The sequence below is a fragment of the Somniosus microcephalus genome, chromosome 9 (assembly GCF_052327205.1).
Source record: "Somniosus microcephalus isolate GS21.2 chromosome 9, FLI_Smic_1.0, whole genome shotgun sequence".
Taxonomy (NCBI): domain Eukaryota; kingdom Metazoa; phylum Chordata; class Chondrichthyes; order Squaliformes; family Somniosidae; genus Somniosus; species Somniosus microcephalus.
Genome location: NC_140995.1, coordinates 16157056 through 16184358, shown reverse-complemented (window position 1 = coordinate 16184358; position 27303 = coordinate 16157056). Strand labels below are relative to the sequence as shown.

Genomic DNA, 27303 nt, shown 5'->3' with positions numbered 1-27303 from the left:
TTGGAATCGGGCCCAGCGGGACGGGCGGTGCCTAGCTCGGGCGTGGCTGGCGAGGAGAGGCCGAGGCTTCAAGGCCCGAGGCCTGCAGGCAGCTCATCCACCGCCGAGGGGGGGAAAGCCCGAGTGCCCTTTGCAAAAGGATTTTTTTTTCTTTTAAAACCAACTTTTTTTTTGCTGGAAATCTATATTTCAAAATAAACACACAGAAAGTGGGAAAAATAAATCAATAGTTAGGAATCAAGACGGCGGCCACTCACCTCAGCTCAGAAGGATTAGGCCCGCCCACACACGCAATGAAACGCCCCCCGTGATGCACCGATTGGTCAACCATCATGTCACTCAACGCTATCCCTTGTACGATTGGTGAACCATCACGTCACTCAACGCTATCCCCTGTACGATTGGTCAACCATCACGTCACTCAACGCTAATGAGTGGAATTTTGCCATTTTTTGAAGCTTTTTTTGTATACTGTCCGAACAATTTTTGTCTGACCAAAAAGTAAATACACCTATTAGACTCCCTTAATGATAAGCTTTCTTTTGATATAACATGTGTAGGTACGCTCTATAACTTTTGATTGTCTGTCTGTCTGGCTGGCTATACAGACAAACTCTTTTATTTATATTTATATACAATACCGTACTGCAACAATTATCTCACATCAGCTTTAGATTATATATATATATCTAAAGCTGATGTGAGATAATTGTTGCAGTACGGTATCAGACTTCTATTTGTCTCACTTATTTTTTTATTAACTAAACATTTTTGTTAAAGATGTTATTTATTCCAAGGTATTCTACAGATAAGAACAATTGGTGTAACAGTCAGTAAATTTTAGGTGTTTGCTTAATAGGGGTAATTTATGCTGCTCCGCTCCTGGCATGAAGCTTCATGGCCACAGTAGCGGAGATAGGTCTATAGGACCCCAATTTTCCGGCTTGAACTTGTCACTCACTAGGCTCAGCATTGGGGGCAGAGCCTGGTAAAATTACCCCATTGTTTTTAAAGCGGCACTTTCCATTTTCCCCAAACTCTGATAGAAATATATTATAAATCAAGCACAAAAACTTGCGTGCCGATTAAATGTAATAATAAATTCCTCCTAGTTTCTATATTAAAGTAACAGACTTAATAACAGTTGCTCCACAGGAGTCTGCCCAAATACACAAGAGATAAGGATCTGGTGGACTCTGAACTCAAACTGAGCCTTAGATATATGAAATAGGATACTGCAGCTTTAAAATTATACTTATAACCTGCTTTGATCAGTGGAACTAAAATCAGTGATAATGCACAGATTGTTCTTTATAGATCTACTAGCTGGGGGAGCCCGGCTTTGCCAGGGCTGTTTTGGGCCGGGTGGTTTAAATCAAGTGCCAGGCTTTGGGGCCTCTTTGTGTCCCTCTGTGAATCTGCTGCCGTGCAACATTTAAAATCGAGTACCAGGCTTTCAGGCCCTGTCTGTCTGTCCCTCTCTCAATCTGCTGCCGGGGAACATTTCTACCTTTTAATACCTTGAAAGATGAAAGTGAAAGCACTTATAAAACGTTTTTGGTAAATCTTTTAAAAATAACATAAGAGATGCTAACGTTTTCGAAGCTGCATCAGCAGATTTTGAGCTGGAAGGAGTTGAAGCAGCAATGCTGTTTTTAGCTTGAGGCAATGGACGCCACATCCCTGAGATGAAAACGATTAGTCCCGCCCACACACACACACCGATTGGCCAACCATCAGGGGACTGTACTGTAGGATTGGTCAATCGTGACGGCACAGGATTGGTCGAACCTTGACGTCAGTCAATCAATGCTAAGTAGCAGATAATGAGTTTAATTTTGAAGGTTTTTTGCATAAGGCGCGAACAATTTTCGTCCGACCGAAAAGTAAATACGCTTACGACCGTCCCGGAACCGTAAGCTTTCTTTGGCGGTAACGCGCGCGTAGGTACCCTCTATAACTTTCGAGCGCATAGCCGGACAGACGCACACCCGAGGACAGAAGGACAGACAGACAGACAGATCGACTCGTTTATATATATAATTATTATTTGTTCTTGGGATATGGGCAACACTGGCAAGGCAATATTTTGCCCACCCTTGGTTGCTCTGAGGGCATTAACAGTCAACCACATTGAGAGACACCGGGGAAGGGAGAAGGTTTCCTCTGGGTTTCCAGTCCCATACCATGGCCACTAGGTTACCATACCCATACATCATTAGATCATTGATATGCAGTAGTTTGTTAATACTGCTACAGAACGTCTCACATTGTCTGTCAATTGCTGCTGCGTTTGTAAAAATATAAGGCTGCGACTGGTTACGTACTTTTCTTCATGGTGGTTGTCCTCCTGGTCGCTTAAATCATCATCATCCATTAGGTGGCCGAAGGGCTCTGACGAAATAGACACCATGTTGGAAAGAATGACTCTGCTGTCACTGCTGGCAGTCAACACCAGCTGATCATGTGAATGATTGTATCGGACACCCCATACCCTGCGTACAAAAAGAATAAAATATTTTCACCCCCGCAAATAAGATTTATAATAAATACTGACACTGATAAACATAAAGGAAGAATAGTTCCAGTGCATCCGGATACTGTTCATTGATTACACAACAAATTAATTATTTTGATCAGTTAGTTACTCTGGCCGAGAAATTAGTTTCACACCGGCTTGGCTGGAGCCTGAAGACATCAGCCCAAGGCTCGCTCCAATTTGGACCTCGGGCCTCATTACCGTCAGACCGGCGAGCTGCTGATGCTAATCGGGCAGCTCGCCAGGGGCGCTCTTCGCAAAAATCGGCCGGCTCAGGCTCCGAGCTAGCTCGCAGGTAGGTTCTGGGAGGGGGGAGGCAAACAGGAGGGGGTGGGCGAGTCAGGCTGGCAGCAGCCCACAGTATTGTTGTGGAGCCACAAGGAGCACTCCTGCTCTTCTCGTCTCCACCTTGAGGTAAGTTAAAAAAATGTACTTACCTTTGCGTTGGTGGCCACCAGCCCACTTTCTACCAAATTTGGGAGCAGACAGGCACCCTGGACACCCGGAAATTGCCGGCTTCTAATTTGGCACCTGGCACACTTTGAATCAGGTGAGGGACACTGCCGCTTGAAATTTACCCTGCACACACTCATTTAGCACCCAGCAGGCTCAATTTCTCCCCTATATCTTTCCATATCATTAAAAGTTTTGTGTCTGCATGTCAGTAATATTTTTACATTGCAGAGTTCCCACAATATTGCTTCTTTTTTTAATACTAGTAGAGCTCCCATGTCATTGCTCATCTGCCACTGGGACCTGGTGTGTGCTTTCCAATGTTCATCTAAGTCCTGTCCCAACCTAAATGTGACAACCATTTGCCCATTACTGCAATACAGCAAGTTTATTGCAGCAATATATCAAATAACTGACACACAATAAAGATATATGGCCTCTCGGATATAATAATTGTAATACTATTAATACTCACTTATGATGCAAGTAACTTTGTTCTCCCCCACCATCCCCAGCCCCAAAACCTCATTCTCACTTACATTTTTCCAGTTGTTCACATAATTATATAAAATTGGTTGATTTCCCATGGCATGAAACCCAGTAAGTCAAAGAATATGGTCTCTCTTGCCAGTCTTCCTGATTCTCTTTCTGTCCCTCTTATTATTCTATCTCTCTCATCTTCTCTGCCACTTCTCTCCCTTAATTCTTGTTTTTACTTTTATCTCTATCCTCCTACTTCTCTCCTTTTTCTTTTTCAGGTGGGGTAGTGGGTGGTATGGCGTTAACTGGCGAGGAACAAAATCACCAATGTCTGCAGGCTGCATTGAGAGAAAATGTGGCCCTCGGCAGCTCCCTTCCCATTCCTTCTTTCAATCACTCGTGCTTCCACCCACCCCCTTACTCCCATTATGTCCCCTGTCCCTTCACCTTCCTACCACTCCCCACTCTTATTACTACCTTCACTGCTTTCCCTTTGAAGTACCCACTCAACCCCTGTATACTCCCTTTTCTGTTGCTCCAGTCACTTACATCACCCTCAACCCTCCATCCACTCTTCCCCACTCCTCCCAAGGGTGCATGCCAAGAGCCTAGAGGCACCGCTTACCCTAAACTAGTTTCCCGACCCTTCCTTTCCAAACTCCTTTCTATCCGTTTCCTTCAAAAGATACTTTGTTTGCTTTCAAACTTCAACCTTTTGTTAAAAAAAAACTCAAATTAGAATGAAGAAATAAAGTCCTTGTCTGCCTTTCTCTCTATTTGTTTCTTTGTCTCCCACTGTTTCATATGTGTTAGAAATTACAATTTCCATCTCATAGCTGTATGTGGTTAACATGCACCTTTCGAACTCTCAACAAAACACAGATAAGAGAATTTTTTGGCTTCAAAATTCAACTGATTTTTTTTGGAATATTTACCACGACATGAAGAAAGACACACTTACCATCTCTGACCCAGAAAGAAAAAGAGGAAAAAAGATAGATAGATTCAACCAATGGAGTGGTTAGTGTAGTCAGAGCCATATACAATTAGTTACCAGGAGGCAATTATCTAACTTTTTCCTCTCCCCATCAAGGATAATACTGATAACACCCCCAGTGAACCACCAGGCTATGCAATCTAGCTTCATTAACACTTTTTTTCTAAAAGAAACATTATTTCTTTATATTGTAAAATACACTGTGACTTGGAACTTAAATCAGGTACAGAAAACTTAATTAATTCAGTGTAATAGTTCACCTGTCTAAACCTTGTATGCACTAAGTGCTGATGTATTTTAATTCACATCCAAAGGGAAGTCAAAAATACTCTATGTTGAAGAACCTCCAAAAAAGTTCTGAGTTTTTTTTAATGTAAGTTTGACATTAAATATCCAAACTACATCAAATGAAATGTACGGGGTTGTGGTAAACCACTGTTTGTATTCCACTGTGTACATGCCTGGACATGCCTCGGCTGACTCCTCCCACAAGTCCTAGTATAAAGGTGACTGCTCCCCAGCCCTTTGTATTTCTGGACCGGTCGACCACTCGAGGCAGACCTTCATTCTTTTGTTAATAAAAGCCTTTAGTTACTCTCCTAACTCTCAGTCTTTTATGAGTAATTGATAGCGCATCAATTTTATTAACAACATTTTTATAATGGAGAAGATCCTCACACCAGCATGCCTGGACTTAGATCATCGGGAGGCGGACTCATCCACCAAGTTTACTCACTGGCTTAAGTGTTTCGAAAAATTCCTGACCGCCTCCGCAGCAATCAAATCGGACGAGGACAAACTGGATGTCCTGACCTCCAAAGTGAACCACCGAGTGTACTCGGTCATCCAAGACGCGACCTCGTACGCGGACGCTATCAAGCTCCTCAAGGACCAGTACACGCGCCCAGTGAACGAAGTGTACGCCAGGCACCTTCTGGGGAGTCGTAAACAACAACCTGGGGAATCGACCGTGGAATACCTTCAGGCACTGTCTGTGCTTGGCCGGGCCTGTGGTTGTAAGGATGTAAAGGCCACCGTGTACACAGAGGAACTTATCCGGGACGCTTTTGTAGCGGGCCACAGATCCAATTACACCCGACAGCGACTGTTGGAGCAGAGTGACCTCGACCTCAACAAGGCCTCTGAACTCGCACTATCATTGGATGCAGCCTACCGGGGCATGGATGCCTACTCCTCTGCACCGTGGACGCCGCGGGGAATGACAGCCTGGGACACGGTAGGACCGCCTCATAGCGCCGTGCCACCCCAGCCACGGCCCAACTACCGCAGCAGTGTCCCAAGGCCAGACAGCAGTGCCCCAAGGCCAGAAATGCTACTTCTGTGGCCAGGCAAAACACCCCAGAGCGCGCTGCCCGGCAAAAAACGCGATCTGCTCGGGCTGCGGGAAGAAGGGACACTACGCTAACGTCTGCAGGGCCAAAGCCACCCCGAACCCCAGCAGCGCCGCGTGTGGGCCATGCGGGCCGCCATCTTGGGCCTCCCCGGCCATGTGCGAACCACCGGTACAGCAGCCATTTTGGACGCCTCCAGCCACATGGGGATCATGGACGCCGCCATCTTGGACGACAGCCGGAACGCAGCAGGCCCCCAACACCGCCTCATCTGATACCCGCAGCGACACACCGACCCCTACGCTGGCATCCGTTACACTGGACCAAGCGAGACCGCACCAGCTAGCCAGTTCCACAATGGACATTAAGGTAAATGGCCACGATACAATCTGCCTTTTTGACTCTGGGAGCACGGAGAGCTTCATCCACCCCGACACGGTGCGGCGTTGCTCTCTCCCAGTCCTGCCTGCGCACCAGCGGATTTCTATGGCCTCCGAGTCCCAGTCGGCGGACATCGGCGGCTACTGCATAGTGACACTCGTAGTAGACGGGACCGTGTACGATCATTTTAAACTTCTGGTCCTGCCCGACCTCTGCGCTGCCGTCCTGCTGGGGTTAGATTTTCAGTGCCACCTTAAAAGTGTTACGATGGCGTACGGTGGACCCCTACCCCCACTCACAGTCCGCAGCCAGCAGCTCCTAAATTGCCCGCCGCGCACCAGGTGCAACCTCTCCACACTCAGAGTCACCCCCCCCCCCCCACTGTTTGCTAACCTCACCCCCGACTGTAAGCCCATCGCCACAAAGAGCAGGCGATACAGTGCCGGGGACAGGGTTTTCATTAAAACCGAAGTGGAGCGGCTCCTGAAGGAAGGGATTATTGAGGGCAGCACCAGCCCCTGGCGAGCCCAGGTTGTGGTCGTTAAGACCGGCGAGAAGCAGCGCCTGGTCATTGACTACAGCCAGACAATAAATCGCTACACCCTGCTGGACGCCTACCCACTCCCCCGCATAGCTGATATGGTCAACCAGATCGCGCAGTACCGCGTCTTCTCGACCATTGACCTGAAATCAGCATACCACCAGCTCCCTATACGCCCTGAGGACCGCCAGTATACTGCCTTTGAGGCAAACGGCCGCCTCTACCACTTCCTTAGGGTTCCCTTTGGCGTCACCAACGGGGTCTCCGTCTTCCAAAGGGAGATGGACCGGATGGTAGATCAAAATGCGTTGCAGGCCACTTTCCCATATCTGGACAATGTGACCATCTGCGGCTGTGACTTGCAGGACCATGACGCAAACCTCGAAAAATTTCTCCGCACCGCCCAACTCCTGAACCTGACATATAACAAGGAGAAGTGCATATTCCGCACAAACCGCCTCGCCATCCTTGGCTGTGTTGTGGAACACGGAGTCATCGGCCCCTACCCCGACCGGATGCGTCCCCTTATGGAACTCCCACTGCCCCACTGCCTCAAGGCCCTGAAGAGGTGCCTAGGGTTTTTCTCCTATTATGCCCAGTGGGTCCCCTACTATGCGGACAAGGCCCATCCGCTGATCAAGTCCACCTCTTTTCCCTTGACGGCAGAGGCCCGCTTAGCCTTCCACCGTATCAAGGAAGACATTGCCAAAGCCACCATGCACGCAGTGGACGAATCCATCCCTTTCCAGGTGGAAAGCGACGCGTCCGACTTTGCCCTGGCCGCTACCCTCAATCAGGCGGGGAGACCCATGGCCTTCTTTTCACGAACCCTCCAAGGCCCGGAGACCAGACACTCCGCTGTTGAGAAGGAGGCCCAGGCGATTGTGGAGGCTGTGCGTCATTGGAGGCACTACCTGGCTGGAAAACGATTTACCCTGCTCACTGACCAACGTTCAGTTGCTTTCATGTTTAACAACAAGCAGAGGGGCAAAATCAAAAATGACAAGATCTTGAGGTGGAGAATCGAACTTTCCACCTACAATTACGAGATCTTGTACCGGCCCGGGAAGCTCAATGAACCCCCGGATGCGCTATCGCGTGGCACCTGCGCCAGCGCGCAGATCGATAGACTGCGGGCCCTCCACAATGACCTCTGCCACCCGGTTCTTCCACTTCATCAAGGCCCGCAACCTGCCTTACTCTATTGAGGAGGTCAGGACCATGACCAGGAACTGCCAAGTCTGCGCTGAGTGCAAACCGCACTTTTATAGACCAGACAGGGCCCACCTGATAAAAGCCACTCGCCCCTTCGAGCGCCTGAGCGTTGATTTTAAAGGGCCTCTCCCCTCCTCCGACCGCAATGTGTACTTCCTCAATATTATTGATGAGTACTCCCGTTTCCCGTTCGCCATCCCCTGCCCGGACATGACCAGTGCCACGGTCATTAAATGTCTGAACGACCTCTTCACCCTGTTCGGTTTCCCCAGCTATATCCATAGCGACCGGGGCTCATCGTTTATGAGCGACGAACTCCGTCAGTACCTGCTAACTAGGGGTATTGCCACAAGCAGGACCACCAGTTACAACCCCCGGGGGAACGGACAGGTGGAAAGAGAAAATGCGACAGTTTGGAAGGCCGCCCTGCTAGCCTTAAAGTCTAGGGGCCTTCCAACCTCCCGCTGGCAGGATGTGCTCCCCGATGCGCTCCACTCTATTCGGTCACTGCTCTGCACTGCCACTAACGCCACCCCTCATGAGAAAATGTTTGTCTTCCCAAGGAAGTCCACATCGGGGACATCGCTACCGCCATGGCTGACGTCCCCAGGGCCGGTCCTACTGAGAAGGCACGCGAGGACCCATAAAACGGACCCCCTGGTCGAGAGGGTCGACCTCCTCCACGCCAACCCCCAGTATGCTTACATTGCATACCCGGACGGGCGGGAGGACACAGTCGCCATAAGAGACCTTGCACCCTCGGGGGCCGCAGTAACCCACTACTCACTACCACCGGCCCCCCACGATCCGATATCCAGCCCCAGCAGACGGCAGGCCTGGGCCCCGCGACCCGCTCGACATCTACGAGGACGACACGCCTGTGCCACAGCCCACGCAGGACTCGACGCCGGAAGCTCCACTACCCCTGCCGTCGCCACGCCGATCACAGCGGCAGACAAGACCTCCGGAGAGACTCCAATACACTAACTTTTAATACACTTCACCCCGCCGGACTCAATTTTAAACAAGGGGTGAATGTGGTAAACCACTGTTTGTATTCCACTGTGTACATGCCTGGACATGCCTCGGCTGACTCTTCCCACAAGTCCTAGTATAAAGGTGACTGCTCCCCAGCCCTTTGTATTTCTGGACCGGTCGACCACTCGAGGCAGACCTTCATTCTTTTGTTAATAAAAGCCTTTAGTTACTCTCCTAACTCTCAGTCTTTTATGAGTAATTGATAGCGCATCAGGGGTTAATTCTGCAATCCAGTGCTCCCAGCAGGGAGTGGCGCTTGCAGTGATCGCATCTTGAGAATTAATGGATGGAAAATGATGAGCTGTATCCCTATGATTCTCTCCCTGCAAGTGTGACTCTCTGCTGGGAGCAGCAGATCATGGAGTCACCCTGTAGTGCACGTGATGACATGCATCTTTTTATGCATTATGTAAAATTAAAAAAGTGCTTTATTTAATCCATAATGTTTTAACAATAAATGTGAAAGTCAGATTGTTCACAAATATAGTTTTTAGTGCTGTAATCATGCCCGAGAACTGGCCTATGATTGGCAGGGGACACCAGTCAAGTTTGACCATGTCCTCATCGAATGCGTAAAAGCAGACACGCACACAAATATACACATTCCATCAGGAGTTACATGATAGCAATCATGAGCAGAAGCCCAGGCTCACTGTTGTCCCTCATTAGCGCACAGATGTAGCAGTTCTATCACTACCTTGCCTGTTATCAGTAAATTCGGAATGCACTAGAGATCAAACTTGGAACGTTCCGAGGCTGTATAGCTCAGTACATCAGGAACAAGTCCATTTTAGCCACTGAGACATCAAGGGAACTTATTTTTGTAAGTGGAAAATGTAACTCTTTAGGCAAATACATGTATTTTTATACTATTATCTTGTATTTAGACCCAAAATAGAAACTGTGTCACAGATTGTCAAGAGTCAAAGAACTGATGGTGACCAATTTTAGAAGCTGCTCAGAATTTTCAATACACTATTGGCCAAACAGTAACAGATATAAGACTTGTATTGCCATTCCGATCAGAATCCCTGCAAACCCATCAAAATAAACTTTAACCGATAACAAAAAAGTCTAAAAGCTTTAGCATGAATGCTGGGTTCCCACCATGTGACCAATGTTCCTGCTAAACTGCACAGTAGTCTGGAGGTCCTACGCAGGCTATTCACCAGCTTTTACATGCTAGAAACCGTGCATGCGCAAAAATTTGAATGGGCTGCACAGCCAGTTAAAGGGACCATGCATGAAAAAAAAAATTAGAGGGAACATTGCATGTGATCCAAATTATAATCCTAGTCACAAATAACATGGGAAAATGGTATCTGTTTCTGGGAAGCAAGAACAAATTGGCTCTTACTGTTCTCAACTGTTTAAACATAGCTCTTAGTCGGTGGGTCAAGAAACAATACTGATGATGTACATAAAGAAATTGCTGAATTGAATAATCCTGCCACCTTGACCAAGAGAAATAAGGGAAACACTTACCAGTGGGAATGTTCTTCCAAAGCCTTGACTGGTTCATGAACATTTCTGGTGTCCCAAAACTTTACTTTACAGTCATCGCCACAGCTCGCTAAATAGTATTGCTTGTTGGGATTGAAGTCAAGGTCTCGTACCAACTGGCCATGGGCATTTTCCATACAGTAGACTTGACTAGGTGAAAACAAAGTGTGTAATGTAGTTCACTTCTGATGCAGCAATTCGTTGTGCTTAGTAAGCAATTTCCATGTTTTCACTATCTACAAAAAGGATAAATAACATCCTATACAGTAACCCTTTAAAAAGTAAAGAAGCAATTTTCAAAACACTAGGATATTTCACAGCCACTTACAATCTGCAAATGTAAACAGATCTGCTGTACAAATGTTCTTAAACGCAGCATCTTCAAATGGATAAACACAAAAAGACCGGGCATTTCTCAAATCTGGATAAGGGGTGAAGATATGCTGTGCGAGATGGAATTTTCCAAACCCCGTATCATGAACATGTTTATGAGAAACCTAGTTAAGCGGAGCCACTGGTAAGGAATTGGTTTATAATCATATGCACTTAACTATGCAGTAGGGATTCTGCTCAGAGACACCCTGGATGTTTGGTAGTCTGTCCAGATGTTGTGGAGGACTTTGCTCGCCAAAATACATTTTTCCATCTACCTTCCTATCCTGAAGGCAGTGACTCGTACTTGGGCAAGGTTCTACATATACCAGCTTCCTTCTAGTCTGGATAGGGAATGCTGGCAGGCTATTCAACTGTGGGGGCACGGAGTGCTGCAGTCAAACAACCAACATCCACACGCAGTTTGCAGCAGGGTTTACCGCAATTGGGAATGGGAACTCGGATTGTCCCTAGTTAATTGCAGTGCCCTGTGCTGGCTAAGGTACTATTAAAAACTGTTTGACAACAAAGCTTATCCTAGTCCTTATAAATAAAATCTGAAATGAAAATCAGTACAAAACACAATGATTTCACAGCAGTTCAATTTTAAGTTTGCAACATCTTAATTTAAAGTGGTGCAACAATTACATTATTTTGAAAGGACTGTGTTAGTTCATAAACCATAGATTAAAGTAGGTAAAATTAAAAAAAAGTTTTACAGTTAACTTATTTACATCACATTTACTGCTCTTCAATCACCAGCTTCTATAATTAATCAAATTTTAATATTTAACTCAGCTACATCCATAACTGCATATAACTGAACACCATTGGTGCCTTCAATCATGCTTAATGCTAAATTGGAGTGGTGCAATATAACATGTGAATCGACCACAATGCTGAGAAAAGGAGTAACCATTTTTCTTGCTTGTTTCTACTGTTGAAAATTGGTCCATTTTGTAATATTGCAATGGGTCAAAGGACTTTTCAAGTTTGTGAGGACAATACTGTGTTTTTGATAATGCTCACCATGTTTGAAATGTTCCCTTTTGACAAAGAACCAGCTTTCAGCATCTCAAATACAGACATTGTGATAGTCATTTTTTAATTCAAGCTAATCTTTTGGTAGTTTGTACAACACTAATGTTATGAAAATCTTTGAAGGCTCAGTAATATAACACATCAAAAACAATATTGTGGCACCACATAGTTTCATGATTTGGATAACAATATTCTCATAGGAAAGTAACTGGTACAATGATAAATAAGGGCCCAGAAATTCAGGTCCCAACGCGTGAGTACGGACGGAGTACTCACGCGTGGACCCGATGGAAGTGCCGGAATCTTGCATGCACTACGCATGCGCGGGAAACCGGCATTTCCGATCCTCTGAAGGTCGAACGCGTGTGCGCAGGAGTCTGCGCGTGCGCATTGAACTTCCTTTTTTTTCCCCCAGGTTTGCCCGTGTGTGAAGGCCTCCACTTTTTACACTTGAAAAAAGCAGACGTAAGGACTTAATTTTAAAAGGTAAGTGGTCTAATAATAAGAATTAGAATTTTTTTTCCACAGGTTTATTATTTTTAAAGACTTTACAGTAAGGTAAGTGTATTTTTAGCCCTGATTTTTTATAAAATTATTTTTTTCAAAAATTTAATTTATTGTTTAAAACAGTTATTTAAAGTTATTTATAGCTCATTTAAATAGTGTGATTTTTTAATAAATTTTATTTCAAGTTTAAGTACTGTTTTGGGCACCCGGAGTTTTCATGAGTTTGACAGTTCTTACTGTCAAACTCATGAATGAACTTTTGCATCCTCCGATTGGTTGCCCAGTGCTCACGTGATTCCAGCCGACGCATCGCACTAAGTACACCGCTGGGCCACACAAGCACAGCGCGCCGGGAGCTGAACCGGGCCACAGAGAGGAAATCCACGCAGGCCCAGGCTTCAACTGTCGGCGCGCTAGGTAAGTGTACGTCGGGGGCTTGCACCCGCGGGAAGCCCCGACACGAATTTCTGGGTCAAGAGTAGCAATTCTGAATCTGTGACATTGAAAACCGTTTCCTGCTATACCACAGTAAAATCCAGGTGGAAGCTTGCAAACATGACAGCTGATATCAAACTAGTTAAACTGCCCTTATATAAACCTCTTTAGTAATACAGGTAATGCAAAATGGGCTGACGGCTGTTAGAAGTCTCTGACTTTTTGTTCAACTCCATTATGCTGTGAGCTGCTTGGAGGTACGGTTTTAAGAATCAGCAAGATCCTGAACCTGTACTCCTTGATTAAAAACAGTAACATACTGAATTACAGCATGTTTGGTTTATAGATGTACAGGAAAGTGGTAAATAGTATTCATTCATTTGTCCAGTATCGAGGGGCTGTTGCATTTTAGGATATGCAGTCTTTCAGATGAGATCCCATCTTCCTCATCAGGTGGATAAGAACATAAAAACATAATTAGGAGCAGGAGTAGGCCATATGGCCCTTCGAGCCTGCTCCACCATTCAATAAGATCATGGCTGATCTTCGACCTCAACTCCACTTTCCCGTCCGATCCCCGTATCCCTCGATTCCCCTAGAGACCAAAAATCTATCAATCTCAGCCTTGAATATACTCAACGACTCAGCATCCACAGCCCTTTGGGGTAGAAAATTCCAAAGATTCACAACCCTCAGAGAAAAAATTCATCTCAGTCTTAAATGGCCGACCCCTTATCCTGAGACTATGCCCCAGAGTTCTAGAATCTCCAGCCAGGGGAAACAACCTCTCAGCATCTATCCTGTCAATCCCCTTCAGTATCTTATATGTTTCAATGAGAACACCTCTCACTCTTCTAGACTCCATAGAATATAGGCCCATTCTACTCAATCTCTCATAGGACAACCCTCTCAGCTGTGGCTCAGCTGGTAGCACACTTGCCTCTGAGTCAGAAGGTTGTGGATTCAGGTCCCACTCCAGGTACTTGAGCACATAAAGCTAGGCTGACACTCCAGTGCAGTGCTGAGGGAGTGCTGCATTGCCAGAGGTGCCGTCTTTCGGATGAGACATTAAACCGAGGCCCCGTCTGCTCTCTCAGGTGGACATAAAAGATCCGATGGCACTATTTCAAAGAAGAACAGGGGAGTTATCCCTGGTGTCCTGGGGCCAATATTTCTCCCTCAACCAACATAACAAAAACAGATTATCCGGTCATTATCACATTGCTGTTTGTGGGAGCTTGCTGTGTGCAAATTGGCTGCCGCGTTTCCCACATTACAACAGTGACTACACTTCAAAAGTACTTAATTGGCTGTAAAGCGCTTTGAGACATCCAGTGGTCGTGAAAGGCGCTATATAAATCCAAGTCTTTCTTTTTTTCCTCATCCCAGGGATCAATCTAGTGAACGTTCGCTGCATTGCCAGGAAGGAAAATATGTCCTTCCTCAGATAAGGAGACCAAAACTGTGCACAGTACTCCAGGTGTGGTCTCACCAAGGCCCTGTACAATTGTAGTAAGGCTTCCTTACTCTTGTACTCCAACCCCCTTGCAATAAAGGCCAACATGCCATCTGCCTTCCTAATTGCTTGCTGCACCTGCATGCTAACTCTCTGTGTTTCCTGTACAAGGACACCTAAATCACTCAAACATCAACATTTAATAGTTTCTCACAATTTAAAAAGTACAGGAAACTTTGTGTTATCCGGAGGCTAAATGTCCGGCAAGCTCGAGCCACCGGCAAAAAACAGGAGCCGTTTTTTTTCTTTTCGTTGCTTTTTTTTCCCCCCCAGTCAGGCACTGCAAGGTCTGTAGCTATAGCAACAGCTTCAGCTAGAGACGCTTGCAGCTGCAGCCGGCTGTTTAGAAGCTGTTGCTAAGCAACGGTGTTTGTTGTCAGATACGGAGATGAAAACCTCCGTATGCTTCAACATTAGCGCTGGAGTGTCCGGCAGTTTTGAGGGAACGGCAACAGCTCGGTCCCGTCGGTGCCGGATAGCACAAAGTTTCCTGTATTCTGTTTTTCTATTCTTCGTACCAAATTGAATAACCTCACATTTCCCCACATTATACGCCATCTGCCACCTATTGCCCACTCACTTAACCTGTCTATATCCCTTTGCAGGCTCTTTGTGTCCTCCTCACAGCTTACTTTCCCACCTAGCTTTGTATTGTCAGCAAACTTGGATACATTGCACTTGGTCCCTTCATCCAAGTCATTAATATAGATTGTAAATAGCCGAGGACCAGGATGCAAAATATCCCGTGGCACTTTTTTTTGAAGACAAGCACAGAGCTCTCCCAGTGCCCTGCCCAATATTCATCCCTCAACCAATACCACCAAAACAGATTATATAGTTATTTATCTTTTTTTATTTGTTCTCGGGATGTAGATGACCATCTTCTAGCTGCTGAGAAGGTGGTGGTGGTCCTTTTCCTTGAACCTCTACAGTCCTAGTGGTGATGGAGCTCCCACAATGGTGTTAGGTAGTGAATTCCTGGCTATTGACCCAGCAACGATGAAGGAACAGCAATATATGTCCAAGTCAAGCTGGTGTGTGACTTCGAAGGGAACTTGGAGGTGACGGTGTTCCCATGACATTGCTGCTCTAGTCCTTCTCAACTGTAGAGGGTGCAAGGGAGGGAGATGCTGTCAAAGTAACCTTGGTGATTTTCTGCAATGCATCCTGTAGATTGTACATACTGCAGCCACAATGCTCCAGTGATGGAAGGAAGAATATTGAGCACAGTGGCAGGGGCTCCAATCAAGCGAATTGTTTCGCTTTGGACTGTGTCGCGCTACTTGAGTGTTGTGGCTGATTTCTGTCTCCTTCAAACACTAGCCATTCAAGGCTACTGCACAAAGTCTAAAAAGGGGAAAAGTTGACTGAATTTCTGACCTGCGACTAGATTTTACCGTGTTTGTAGATTTGCAACTAGTGCCAAGGAAAGAACAGTCAGAGGCCTGCAGGGGCTAGATTTTCCTGCTTGGGACAGAGTAGGACTTCTGCAGCAGGATCAGAGGCGCCAACAGAAGAGGATAATTTGGCAGTGCTGCAGCAGGACCAATGCTGCAGCACCCAAAGAAGCGGCAAAGTACCTTAAAGGGGCAGAAGAAAGGAGCTGAGGTCTGTGTAGGCCTCTGGGAACAAATTAGAGGTAGAGGAGACTTCGAATATGCCTTCTCTCTCCATTAGCGAACACTGGGACCTTACTGAAACTACCCCGGGGCCTAGCACCACTTTATCCAGGCATTCCTGGGAATGGCAATAATAGGAGAAGATGGGAGGGAAATGGGCTGGGAAGTCAGCCCCTCCTCCAGTATTGTTATGCGGCAGGTGAGGAAGGGGCAGGTGGCTGGGGTGGGGAGGGGAGGGAAATCTATGCTGAGGTGGGAAGGTTGGGGCAGGCTGCTTTGCCCATTTTCCCCACTGTTGAGAACATCAACCAGAAACGCTGTTTACGGAGGTCACTGACCATCATCAAAGACCCTACCCACCCCAGCCACAGTCTGTTCGCCCCCCTGCCATCTGGGAGACGCTACAGATGCATTCGCACCCGAACGACCAGATTTAGGAACAGCTTCTTTCCCAGGGCTGTCATCCTACTGAACTCCACAAATAAACTCTAAAGCCTGCACATCTTCCAATGCACTTTATAATGTTTATATGTTAATGTATTACAAGCCAAATGAATGTTGAATGTTTAAATGTCTTAATCTAAATGTACACTCTCGGGAGCCACAAGCCTACATTTCGTTGTACTGCACTAACAATGACAATAAAGTTGATTATGATTATGATTACTATCATGCCTGATTTGGGGTGGGGTAGTAGAGGAAAATCTAGCTCTTGGTCTTGGTCTTTACTAATAATCCCAAGTCATCGCTTACATCAGACAAGAATGCAATCAGGTTACCTTTTGGTACAGTACTCCAACCAGACATTTCAATAATCACATCAGTGGAAGGCACACCCCACCCCCTCCTTGAAAAAAAACCTCAGGTGGATAGGTGAGAACTATGATGCCAAACTGCAGAGAATACCACATCTACATATTTTTGGTATTAACCTGCTGCTGTCCAATGAATGGAAAATCTACACGATTATAATAGGCCTTGAATCCTGAATATTTTGTTACTCTTCATTCGAGTTCTAAAACACAGTATTACAAAGACATGTGGTAAGATTGTGAAGGGGTTGGATCGGGTGGATGCGGGGAAGATGTTCCCCATGATGGGTGAAACTAGAACTAGGGGGCATAGTCTTAGAATAAGGGGCTGCTCTTTCAAAACTGAGATGAGGAGGAACTACTTCACTCAGAGGGTGGTAGGTCCATGGAATATGCTGCCCCAAAAAGCTGTAGAAGCTACATCATTACATAAATTTAAAACAGAAATAGACAGTTTCCTAGAAGTAAAGGGAATTAGGACATGAGTCTAGGTTCGGATCGGTCATGGCCCCGTGGGTAGCGGAGCGGGCCCAGGGGCCGTGTAGCCTGATCCTGCTCCTATTTCGTGTGTCTAATTCTGTTAGATTCAGGAGATGGTTCTATGATAGTGGATTGGCGGTTAGGATCAGATCAGCCATGATCTTATTGAATGGCGGAGCAGGCTCGAGGGGCCGATTGGCCTACTCCTGCTCCTATTTCTTATGTATCCCACTGAAACTTGCGGTGTTGACAGGTGCAGGTTTGATTTATTTTGTTCGAGACTCCAGTGATAGTGCAGTTCAATCCCAAGTCATCTTCCCTTCACAAGAACAGTAACTGAAATAAGGCAGCCTTCACCCAGTTGAAATGATGAATGTGTATGTGCTAAAGGGATAAAACTGCTTCTTTAAGATGCCTGCACAGAACAGTCTCCATGGCAACGTGCGTATAATACCTCTTCTCTCTTTATCAAATCCATAACCAGAGACCAAGAAAGATTCATTTTTCATGGTATACTTCAAGCACTAGGTTATGCAAACCTTGGTCTTGCCAACAGAAGTGTCTTTAATTTTGTAAAATTACAACTGGAGAAATTAAATGTGATTTAAGTAGCTGTTGGGAGAGACCATAATCCTTTGAAACCAGGCTTAAATTTTATTTGCATCACAATTTTCCTGGTACACAAATAAATCCTTTTTAAAAAAAAAAAAAAAACTTGTTGCTAATAGTTGACAGCATCAAAATAAAAAGCGGTGTTTTGATTATATGGAACTAATTGCAATCTTTAAACTGTGTATTTAGCTGCAAAGCATTTTTGAAAAGCTTTACCTTGGATGCAACATGCACAGCATCGTTTTTACCCACATAGAAATCACCCCACCAACTCATTTAGAATTCTGCAGAGAAGAAATGGCAGTTTCCCAGACTTTAAAATATAAACTGTCATTTAGAATTCATCATAGAGACAGCAAAGAAAAAAAAAATAGCTTTCCCCCCTTTTTGCTTTGAAATCCCAAAGTTAATAACTCTTTACAATTATGTTTGAACTAATGGCCTCAAATAGTTTGTCAAGTTTAATTAAAATAATAGTTTCAAACCTCCAAATGAAAAAGATGAATGTCCCATATTTACCTCCCATATACACAAAGATGTGATTTACCTAATGTGACCGCAACACAATGTCTTAATTTAGGAATTTCAAAAGACTTGGATCAAAAGAAAAAATGCAAATGTCACCTTGGGCTGATATGTAGTACAAGTAAATTATGCCTTGAATGGCACGGGGTCCAACACCGCCTTCAATGTGTTAGTGCAACCTTCGGTTGCTTGAGGAAGAGAGTGTTTGAAGACCAGGACCTCAAACCCGGCACTAAGCTCATGGTCTACAGAGCAGCAGTGATACCCGCCCACCTGTATGCCTCAGAGACATGGACCATGTACAGCAGGCACCTCAAAGCACTGGAGAGGTACCACCAATGCTGCCTCCGCAAGATCCTGCAAATCCATTGGCAGGATAGGCGCACCAACATCCAGTGTTCTCGCTCAGGTCAACATCCCCAGCATCAAAGCTTTGACCACGCTCGATCAGCTCCGATGGACGGGTCACATTGTCCGCATGCCCGATACGAGACTCTCAAAACAAGCACTCTACTCGGAGCTCCGACATGGCAAGAGAGCCCCAGGTGGACAGAGGAAACGCTTCAAAAACACCCTCAAAGCCTCCTTGAAAAAGGGCAACATCCCCACCGACACCTGGGAATCCCTGGCCCAAGACTGCACAAAGTGGAGGAGAAGCATCCGGGAAGGCGCCGAACACCTCGGGCTGGATTTTCATTGAGTCGTCGGGTAGGAGGCGGGACTACAACTTTCGGGGTTGTAGTCCCGCCTGCATCGAGTTCTAGCCAACCCACGCGATTTAGACTTGATTGACCTTGTTGAGCCCGCCCAGCGGGCTCAGCAGGCCAATTAAGGGCCTCCCGGCAACAGGTGACGTCACAGATTGATATTTCATCTGTCAAGACCTTTTGACAGATGAAATATCAGCATTCGACAGCTGTCTAAGCTGTCAAACACTGACGATCTGTATTCTAAGTTAATTCCTTCCTCTCAGGATGATTGAGATCTCCCCGGAACAGAAAGCTGAATGCTGGAACTTTTGACAGCTCGCAGCCATTCTGCTTTCTGTGCCGGTGAGATGAGGGTCTCCCGAGACCTGAAGGAAAGAAGGCTGTAAAGGTATGTAAATGTAAGTACAACTTCTTTAAACACTTTACACACACCAAACACACTTACCTCTGCACTCATGCACCCATCACTCACCTGAACACCGGACATCTCGACCCCTCCAAGCCCTTCATCCCGACGGCCCGCCTCGCTAACTTGGCGTGGTTTGGAGCCGTCGGGAATCCCACATTTCAACAATGAAAATAGGGATTAGGCTAAAAACTGCCCGTTAAATACCTGTTAACAGGCAGTTAATTGGCACTAATCCCCTTCCCGCCTCAGGGAGACAGGTCCCAGTGCGGGGCGGGTACCCGCCTCCTTTGAAACTGGCATGGAGGCGGGTTGGGGGCGGGATGGGTTTGTGCCCTCCGATTTCGGGATTTTAACCCCCACACAGCTCCAATCCCGCCTCCACGGCCCAATGAAAATCCTGCCCCTCGAGTCTCTTCGCCGGGAGCAAGCGGAGCCAAGCGCAAACAGCGCAAGTCAACCCAAGCACCCCACCCACCCGCCCCTTCAACACCGGCTGCCCACCTGTGACAGAGACTGTAGGTCCTGCATTGGACTCATCAGTCACCTGAGAACTCATTTTTAGTGTGGCAGCAAGTCATCCTCGGTTCCGAGGGACTAAGAAGACTGTGACCATTACCCTTAACATAAAGTATAGTAGAAAAATATACTTCTCTGTCTCTTTTAATCACGTATTCAACCAAGGTGACTGTTCTGTTGTCAAAACACATCCTTTGAGGCCAGACTGAGCTATCTACTGAGGTTTAGACCAACATCCTGTAACCTTTTACAATAATCATTGATAGTCCAACCCAGCAATAAAAGTTGCTTATGAGAAAGAAACAAACAATGGTTTGTATTGGCATCAACATCTGCAGCACAACTTGCAGATATAAGAGAATTGCAAATAACTCTCGGAAGACTAATCTGCAGAATAAGCTAATGGCTTATTAACTCCAAAATTCATTCAGTGGCCAAAGTCACAGGATGTATCAAATGATGATGCAAGACTAGTGGTTAACAGTGGTAAACAAATGGAGTCCTGTTTCTCAAAGAAAAAGGCAAAGACATCCAACTTTTTCAATAAACTAGCATTCATCTGCACTGTAGCAGTTCACACCACAGAAATGTAACTAGCTTAGAATTCTTAATTTTATTCAGCTAATTTTGCTAATATTAGAATTCTGAAATTATAAGATCATAGAATTTAGAGCACTGAAGAAAGCCACTTGGCCCATTATGCTTCTGCTGCTGCTCGCACTTCAACTGCAGTCAACGAACCCTAATCCTATTTCCCTGCTCTTTCCCGTATCCTTTTCTCGTTTCATTTTCAAACACTTATCCGATTTCCTTTTAAATGGGATGTTTATAGTAAAGCATTCCACGTTCTAATAACTCGGTTTGTGGAAAACAAGGGGAAATATTAAGGGGTTTAGCATCTTTGAAGGTAGATAAATCACCAAGCCCAGCTGAAAAGTATCCCAGGCTGTTAAGAGCAGCAAGGGGGGGAAATAGCGGAGGCTCTGACCATCATTTTCCAATCCTCTGTGGCTACAGATGTGGTGCCGGAGGACTGCTAATGTTGTACCGTTGTTTAAAAAGGGAGAAAGGGATAGACCGAGTAATTACAGGCCAGAAAGCCTAACCTCACTGGTGGGCAAATTATTGGAAACATTTCTGAGGGACAGGATAAATCTTCATTTAGAAAGGTACGGATTAATGAAGGACAGTCAGCATGGATTTGTTAAGGGAAGGTCGTGTCTGACTAACTTGATTGAATTTTGTGAGGAGGTAACAAGGAGGGTCGATGAGGGTAGCACGTTTGATGTAGTCTACATGAATTTTTGCAAGGCTTTTGACAAGGTCCCATATGGCAGACTGGTCAGAAAAGTAAAAGCCCATGGGATCCAAGGGAAAGTGGCAAGTTGGATCCAAAATTGGCTCAGTGGCAGGAAGCAAAAAGGGTAATGGTCGACGGGTGTTTTTGTGACTGGAAGGCTGTTTCCAGTGGGGATCAGCAGGGCTCAGTACTGGGTCCCTTGCTTTTTGTGGTATAGAAACATAGAAGATAGGAGCAGGAGCAGGCCGTTCCGCCCCTCGAGCCTGTTCCGCCATTTAATGAGATCATGGCTGATCATCCAAATTCAGTACCCTGTCCCTGCTTTCTCCCCATATCCCTTGATCCCTTTAGCCTTAAGAAATATATCTAACTCCTTCTTGAATATATTTAGTGAATTGGCCTCAACAGCCTTCTGTGGTAGAGAATTCAGATCAATGATTCAGACTTTAAAGTAGGGGGCATGATCAAAAGTTTGCAGATGATACAAAAATTGGCCATGTGGTTGATAGTGAGGAACAAAGCTGTAGGCTGCTGTAGCAGGAAGATATCAATGGACTGGTCTGGTGGGCAGAACAGTGGCAAATGGAATTCAATCCAGAGAAGTGTGAGGTAATGCATTTGGGGAGGGCTAACAACACAAGGGAATACACAATAAATGGTAGGATACTGAGAAGTGCAGAGGAACAGAGAGACCTTGGAGTGCATGTCCACAGATCCCTGAAGGTAGCAGGACAGGTAGATAACATACGAATTAGGAGCAGGAGTAGGCCACTCGGCCCTTCGAGCCTGTTCCGCCATTCAATAAGATCATGGCTGATCCGATTACTCCACATTCCTGCCTACCCCCGATAACTTTTCACCCCCTTGCTTACCAAGAATCTATCTACCTCTGCCTTAAAAATATTTAAAGATTCTGCTTCCACCACCCTCTGAGGAAGAGAGTTCCAAAGGCTCACGACCCTCTGAGAAAAAAGTTCTCATCCCTGTCTTAAATGGGCGACTCCTTATTTTTAAACAGTGAACCCTAGTTCTAGATTCTCCCACAAGAGGAAACGTTCTCTCCACATCCATCCTGTCTAGACCAGTCAGGATCTTATATGTTTCAATCAAGTCACCTCTTACTCTTCTAAACTCCAGCGGATACAAGCCCAGCCTGTCCAACCTTTCCTCATAAGACAACCCGCCCATTCCAGGTATTAGTCTAGTAAACCTTCTCTGAACTGCCTCCAACGCATTTACATCCTTCCTTAAATAAGGAGACCAATACTGTACAAAGTACTCCAGATGTGGTCTCACCAATACCCTGTATAACTGAAGCATAACCTCCCTACTTTTGTATTCAATTCCCCTCGCAATAATTGATAACATTCTATTAGCTTTCCTAATTACTTGCTGTACCTGTATAGTAAACTTTTGCGATTCATGCATTAGGAGACCCAGATCCCTCTGCATCTCAGAGCTCTGCAATTTCTCACCATTTAGATATTATGCTTCTTTTTATTCTTCCTGCCAAAATGGACAACTTCACATTTTCCCACATTATACTCCATTTGCCAGATCTTTGCCCATTCACTTAACCTATCTATATCCCTTTGTAGCCTCCTTATGTCCTCTTCACAATTTACTTTCCTACCTATCTTTGTGTCATCAGCAAATTTAGCAACCATACCTTCGGACCCTTCATCCAAGTCATTTATATAAATTGTAAAAAGTTGAGCCCCAGCACTGATCCATGTGGCACAACACTCGTTACATCTTGCCAATCAGAAAATGACCCATTTATGCCTACTCGGTTTCCTGCTAGCTAGCCAATCTTCTATCCATGCCAATGTTACCCCCTCCACCATGAGCTTTTATTTTCCACAATAACCTTTGATGTGGCACCTTATCAAATGCTTTCTGGAAATCTAAGTACAGTACATCCACCGGTTCCCCTTTATCCACAGCACATGTTACTTCCTCAAAGAACTCCAATAAATTGGTTAAACAGGATTTCCCTTGCACAAAACCATGTTGACTCTGCCTGATTACTTTGAACTTATCTAAGTGCCCTGCTATAATGTCTTTAATAATAGCTTCTAACATCTTCCCTCTGACAGATGTTAAGCTAACTGGCCTGTAGTTTCCTGCTTTCTGTCTCCCTCCCTTTTTGAATAAAGGAGTACATTCGCTATTTTCCAATCTAATGGAACCTTCCCCGAATCTAGGGAATTTTGGAAAATTAAAACCAACGCATCAACGATCTCACTAGCCACTTCTTTTAAGACCCTAGGATGAAGTCATAGAAACATAGGTGGTTAAGAAGGTATACGGGATATTTTCCTTTATTAGCCGAGGCACAGAATATAAGAGCAGGGAGATTATGCTTGAAATGTATAAAACACTAGTTAGGCCACTGCATGCAGTTCTGGTCACCACATTACAGGAAAGATGTGATTGCACTAGAGAGGGTGCAGAGGAGATTTACGAAGATGTTGCCAGGACTGGAGAATTTTAGCTGTGAGGAAAGATTGGATAGGCTGGGGTTGTTTTCTTTGGTACAGAGGAGGCTGAGGGGAGATCTAATTGAAGTGTATAAAATTATGAAGGGGCCTAGATAGAGTGGATAGGAAGGACCTATTTCCCTTAGCAGAGACGTCAATAACCAGGGGGCATAGATTTAAAGTAATTGGTAGAAGGATTAGGGGAGAGTTGAGGAAAACATTTTCACCCAGAGGGTGGTGAGGGTCTGGAACTCACTGCCTGAAAGGGTGGTAGAGGCAGAAACCCTCATCACCTTTAAAAAGTACTTGGAAATGCTCCTGAAGTGCCGTAACCTACAAGGCTACGGGCCAAGAGCTGGAAAGTGGGATTAAGATAGATAGCTCCTTTTCGGCTGGCACCGACACAATGGGCCGAATAGCCTTCTTCTGTGCCGTATATTTCTATGATGATTCTATGAAAACAAAATAGAAGTTCCCCTTCATTCTTCCAACAGGAATTCTGGGTTTATGTCCCCTTGTTACTGATTCACCAACTAGCAGATTTGTTTCTCACTATCTCCCATCTCGCAAGCTTTCATTATTTTGAAAACCTCTACTGTATAAGGTTCCACTTAATCTACTGTTACAGTAAAAACGCCCCATTAAAAAAAAAAATCTTCACAACTACGAATTCCTACTCCTGGTATCATCTGACTGAGTATTTGTTGCACTATTTTCATTACTCTTAATACCCTTCCTATAACGGGGTGCCTAGAACTGTCCACAATACTCTTTACCTTACATAGCCAATGTCGTGCACTAACTGAACATCACTTCCTTGCCTTTGTATTCAATGCCCCCAATATATTATTTCATACAGATTTGGGATTCCTGTTACAAATGTTTTATTTTTGTTTCAGGACTAGAAGTATACATTTGAAAGTTGTAAGAGTAGTCAAAGAGAGTTGCTGTACAGCACAAATGCAACTTATTACTTTACCGGCAATAGAATAATTGAATGAGGGACTTTTCTTTCCACAATACGATTATTATACCCTTTGAATGTACTTTTCTGGAGCATTTCAAATGGTCAGTGGGCTGTCTAGTTTACACTGAAAATACTGTGAATTGTGGAAAGCTACTGAATTGTGTATGCTCCTAAAACTGTAGTTTAAAATGTTATCATCTGAAGTGATTATGTATTTTAAAATCTCAAATTGCATTTCAGCATTTGAAGTATTTAAATTGTGAATTCCACAAACCTTGCCATTCTCCAGGATTTTCCTAAATCGGAAACAAGACCTTGCTAAGCATGTCATAATCACTTTTGCCACTGATTTATCATAATAATGATAACATGTACATTTATCATACTGAAACTTCTCACACAATGAATTACTTTTAAAGTGCGGTGGCTGTAGATAATAACAGTGGTTATTCTGTGCCAGCAAAGTCCTAACAACAGCCATGTGATGAATAACCAATTATTATGTTTTTGTCACATTATGAATCACAAAAGGTGAGGAAAGATTAGCTTAACTTATTGTATTTTAAGACAGCATATTTCAATTTTGGTGTCATACATAAAATGGGCTGGCATGGTTTCGGACTATGTCCTGGTTCTTATCTCACTGGGAACTTATAATACAGGTTCTTCTCGCAAGAGTTCCAAAGTTGGCTATTTTCAATGGCTGTTGGATCTTATAAGAAAACATTTTCCTGCCTGGTACTGCAGATGTCCTGCCACATGCCCCCAAACTAGCCCAAGTAAGTTTATTTTTGTCTTGCATCTAACCCATTTTGTCTTGCTGCCCCTTCCTCTTACTTTGTCACTGTTCCTGGCAGTGTTAGTGGTATATTAGTGCCAGTTAAATATACTTTAAAAAAAAAACATTGGGCTCAGGGATACACTTGGTCAGATTGTTAAAGTTAGCATTGGACTAATTTTGAGGCTAGGGTTGGGCTCAGTGCGAATTTATATCAGGAAGCAGTTTTATTTTGTTGAAGCAGAGTGTGTATTTTATGGGGGGAGGCTCTATGCTAGATGGATTCACCGGGGCAATGGGGCTTTGTTACAAGGCTGATATATTTCAATTACATCAGCCATGATGACTCACCTCCTTCCCTCGTCTTTGCTACTGCCGCTAATTCCCTCTTATTACGCAGGCCATACTGCTGCTGACACCCCTCACCACTAAGCCATAGCAAATCACGCTGTTCAATATCAAAGGCATCGATTGCCAATGAAAAGAAAATATTTGTAAGCCTCATGCATTTCACAGTACATAACCAAAAGAAATTGTGCAAACTAGTGGATGTGCCATTGTGTTGCTCACAGTAAGTCAGAGAATACTCTTTTTTTTTTAAGTACAGGATCACTATACTGTACTATGTGACACAGAATGGGTTATTGTGATGGAATATTTTAACCACTGTTGGAAGTAAATGTTGCTTAAAAAGTTAAATGTAAAATAGATAGAATTCACAAATGACATCCTTTGTGACTGTGATAAAGGTAAACTATCCCTCCTCGTCCTTCTTGACTTGTCTGCAGCCTTTGACACGGTTGACCACTCCATCCTTCTCCAACGCCTCTCCACCATCGTCCAGCTGGGTGGGACTGCACTCACCTGGTTCCATTCTTATCTATTTAATCGTAACCATAGAATCACCTACAACGGCTTCTCTTCCTGCTCCCCCATCGTTACCTCTGGTGTCCCCCAAGGATCTATCCTTGGCCCCTCCTATTTCTCATCTACATGTTGCACCATGGCGACATCATCCGAAAACACAGCGTCAGTTTCCACATGCACGCTGACGACACCCAGCTCTGCCTCACCACCACACCTCTCGACCCCTCCACGGTGTCTAAATTGTCAGACTGCTTGTCCGACATACAGTCCTGGATGAGCAAAAATTTTCTCCAATTAAATATTGGGAAAACCGAAGCCATTGTTTTCGGTCCCTGCCACAAACTCCGTTCTCTAGCCACTGACTCCATCCCCTCCCTAACATCTGTCTGAGGCTGAACCACACTGTTCGCAACCTTGGTGTCATATTTAACCTCGAAATGAGCTTCCGACCACACATCCGCAGCATAACAAAGATCGCCTATTTCCACCTCCGTAACATCGCCTGTCTCCGCCCTTGCCTCAGCTCATCCGCTGCTGAAACCCTCATCCATGCCTTTGTTACCCCTAGACTTGACTATTCCAACACACTCCTGGCTGGCCTCCCACATTCCACCCTACGTAAACTTGAGGTCATCCAAAACTCGGCTGCCCGTGTCCTAACTCGCACCAAGTCCCGTTTGCCCATCACCCCTGTGCGCCTACATTGGCTCCCGGTTAAGCAGCGCCTTGATTTCAAAATTCTCATCCTTGTTTTCAAATCCCTCCATGGCCTCGCCCCTCCCTATCTCTGTAATCTCCTTCAGCCCCCAACCCCCCCAAGATATCTGCGCTCCTCTAATTCTGCTCTCTTGAGGA

General features: G+C 45.1%; 1 protein-coding gene across 4 annotated transcripts in view; it reads right to left on the bottom strand.

Moving 5' to 3' along the window:
* Positions 1–27303, bottom strand: part of eipr1 (EARP complex and GARP complex interacting protein 1) — a 94222-nt gene that overhangs the window by 8886 nt on the left and 58033 nt on the right. For 3 of the 4 annotated variants that reach the window (XM_085996407.1, XM_085996409.1, XM_085996410.1), the window contains 2 exons: positions 10482–10649; positions 2328–2495 (listed from right to left, as the gene is read on the bottom strand). In XM_085996407.1, coding sequence (XP_085852533.1) covers positions 2328–2495; positions 10482–10649 — 336 coding nt within the window. Of the gene's footprint in view, positions 1–349; positions 491–2327; positions 2496–10481; positions 10650–27303 lie in introns of those variants that run through there. The other variant, XM_085996408.1, reaches the window with a different exon arrangement.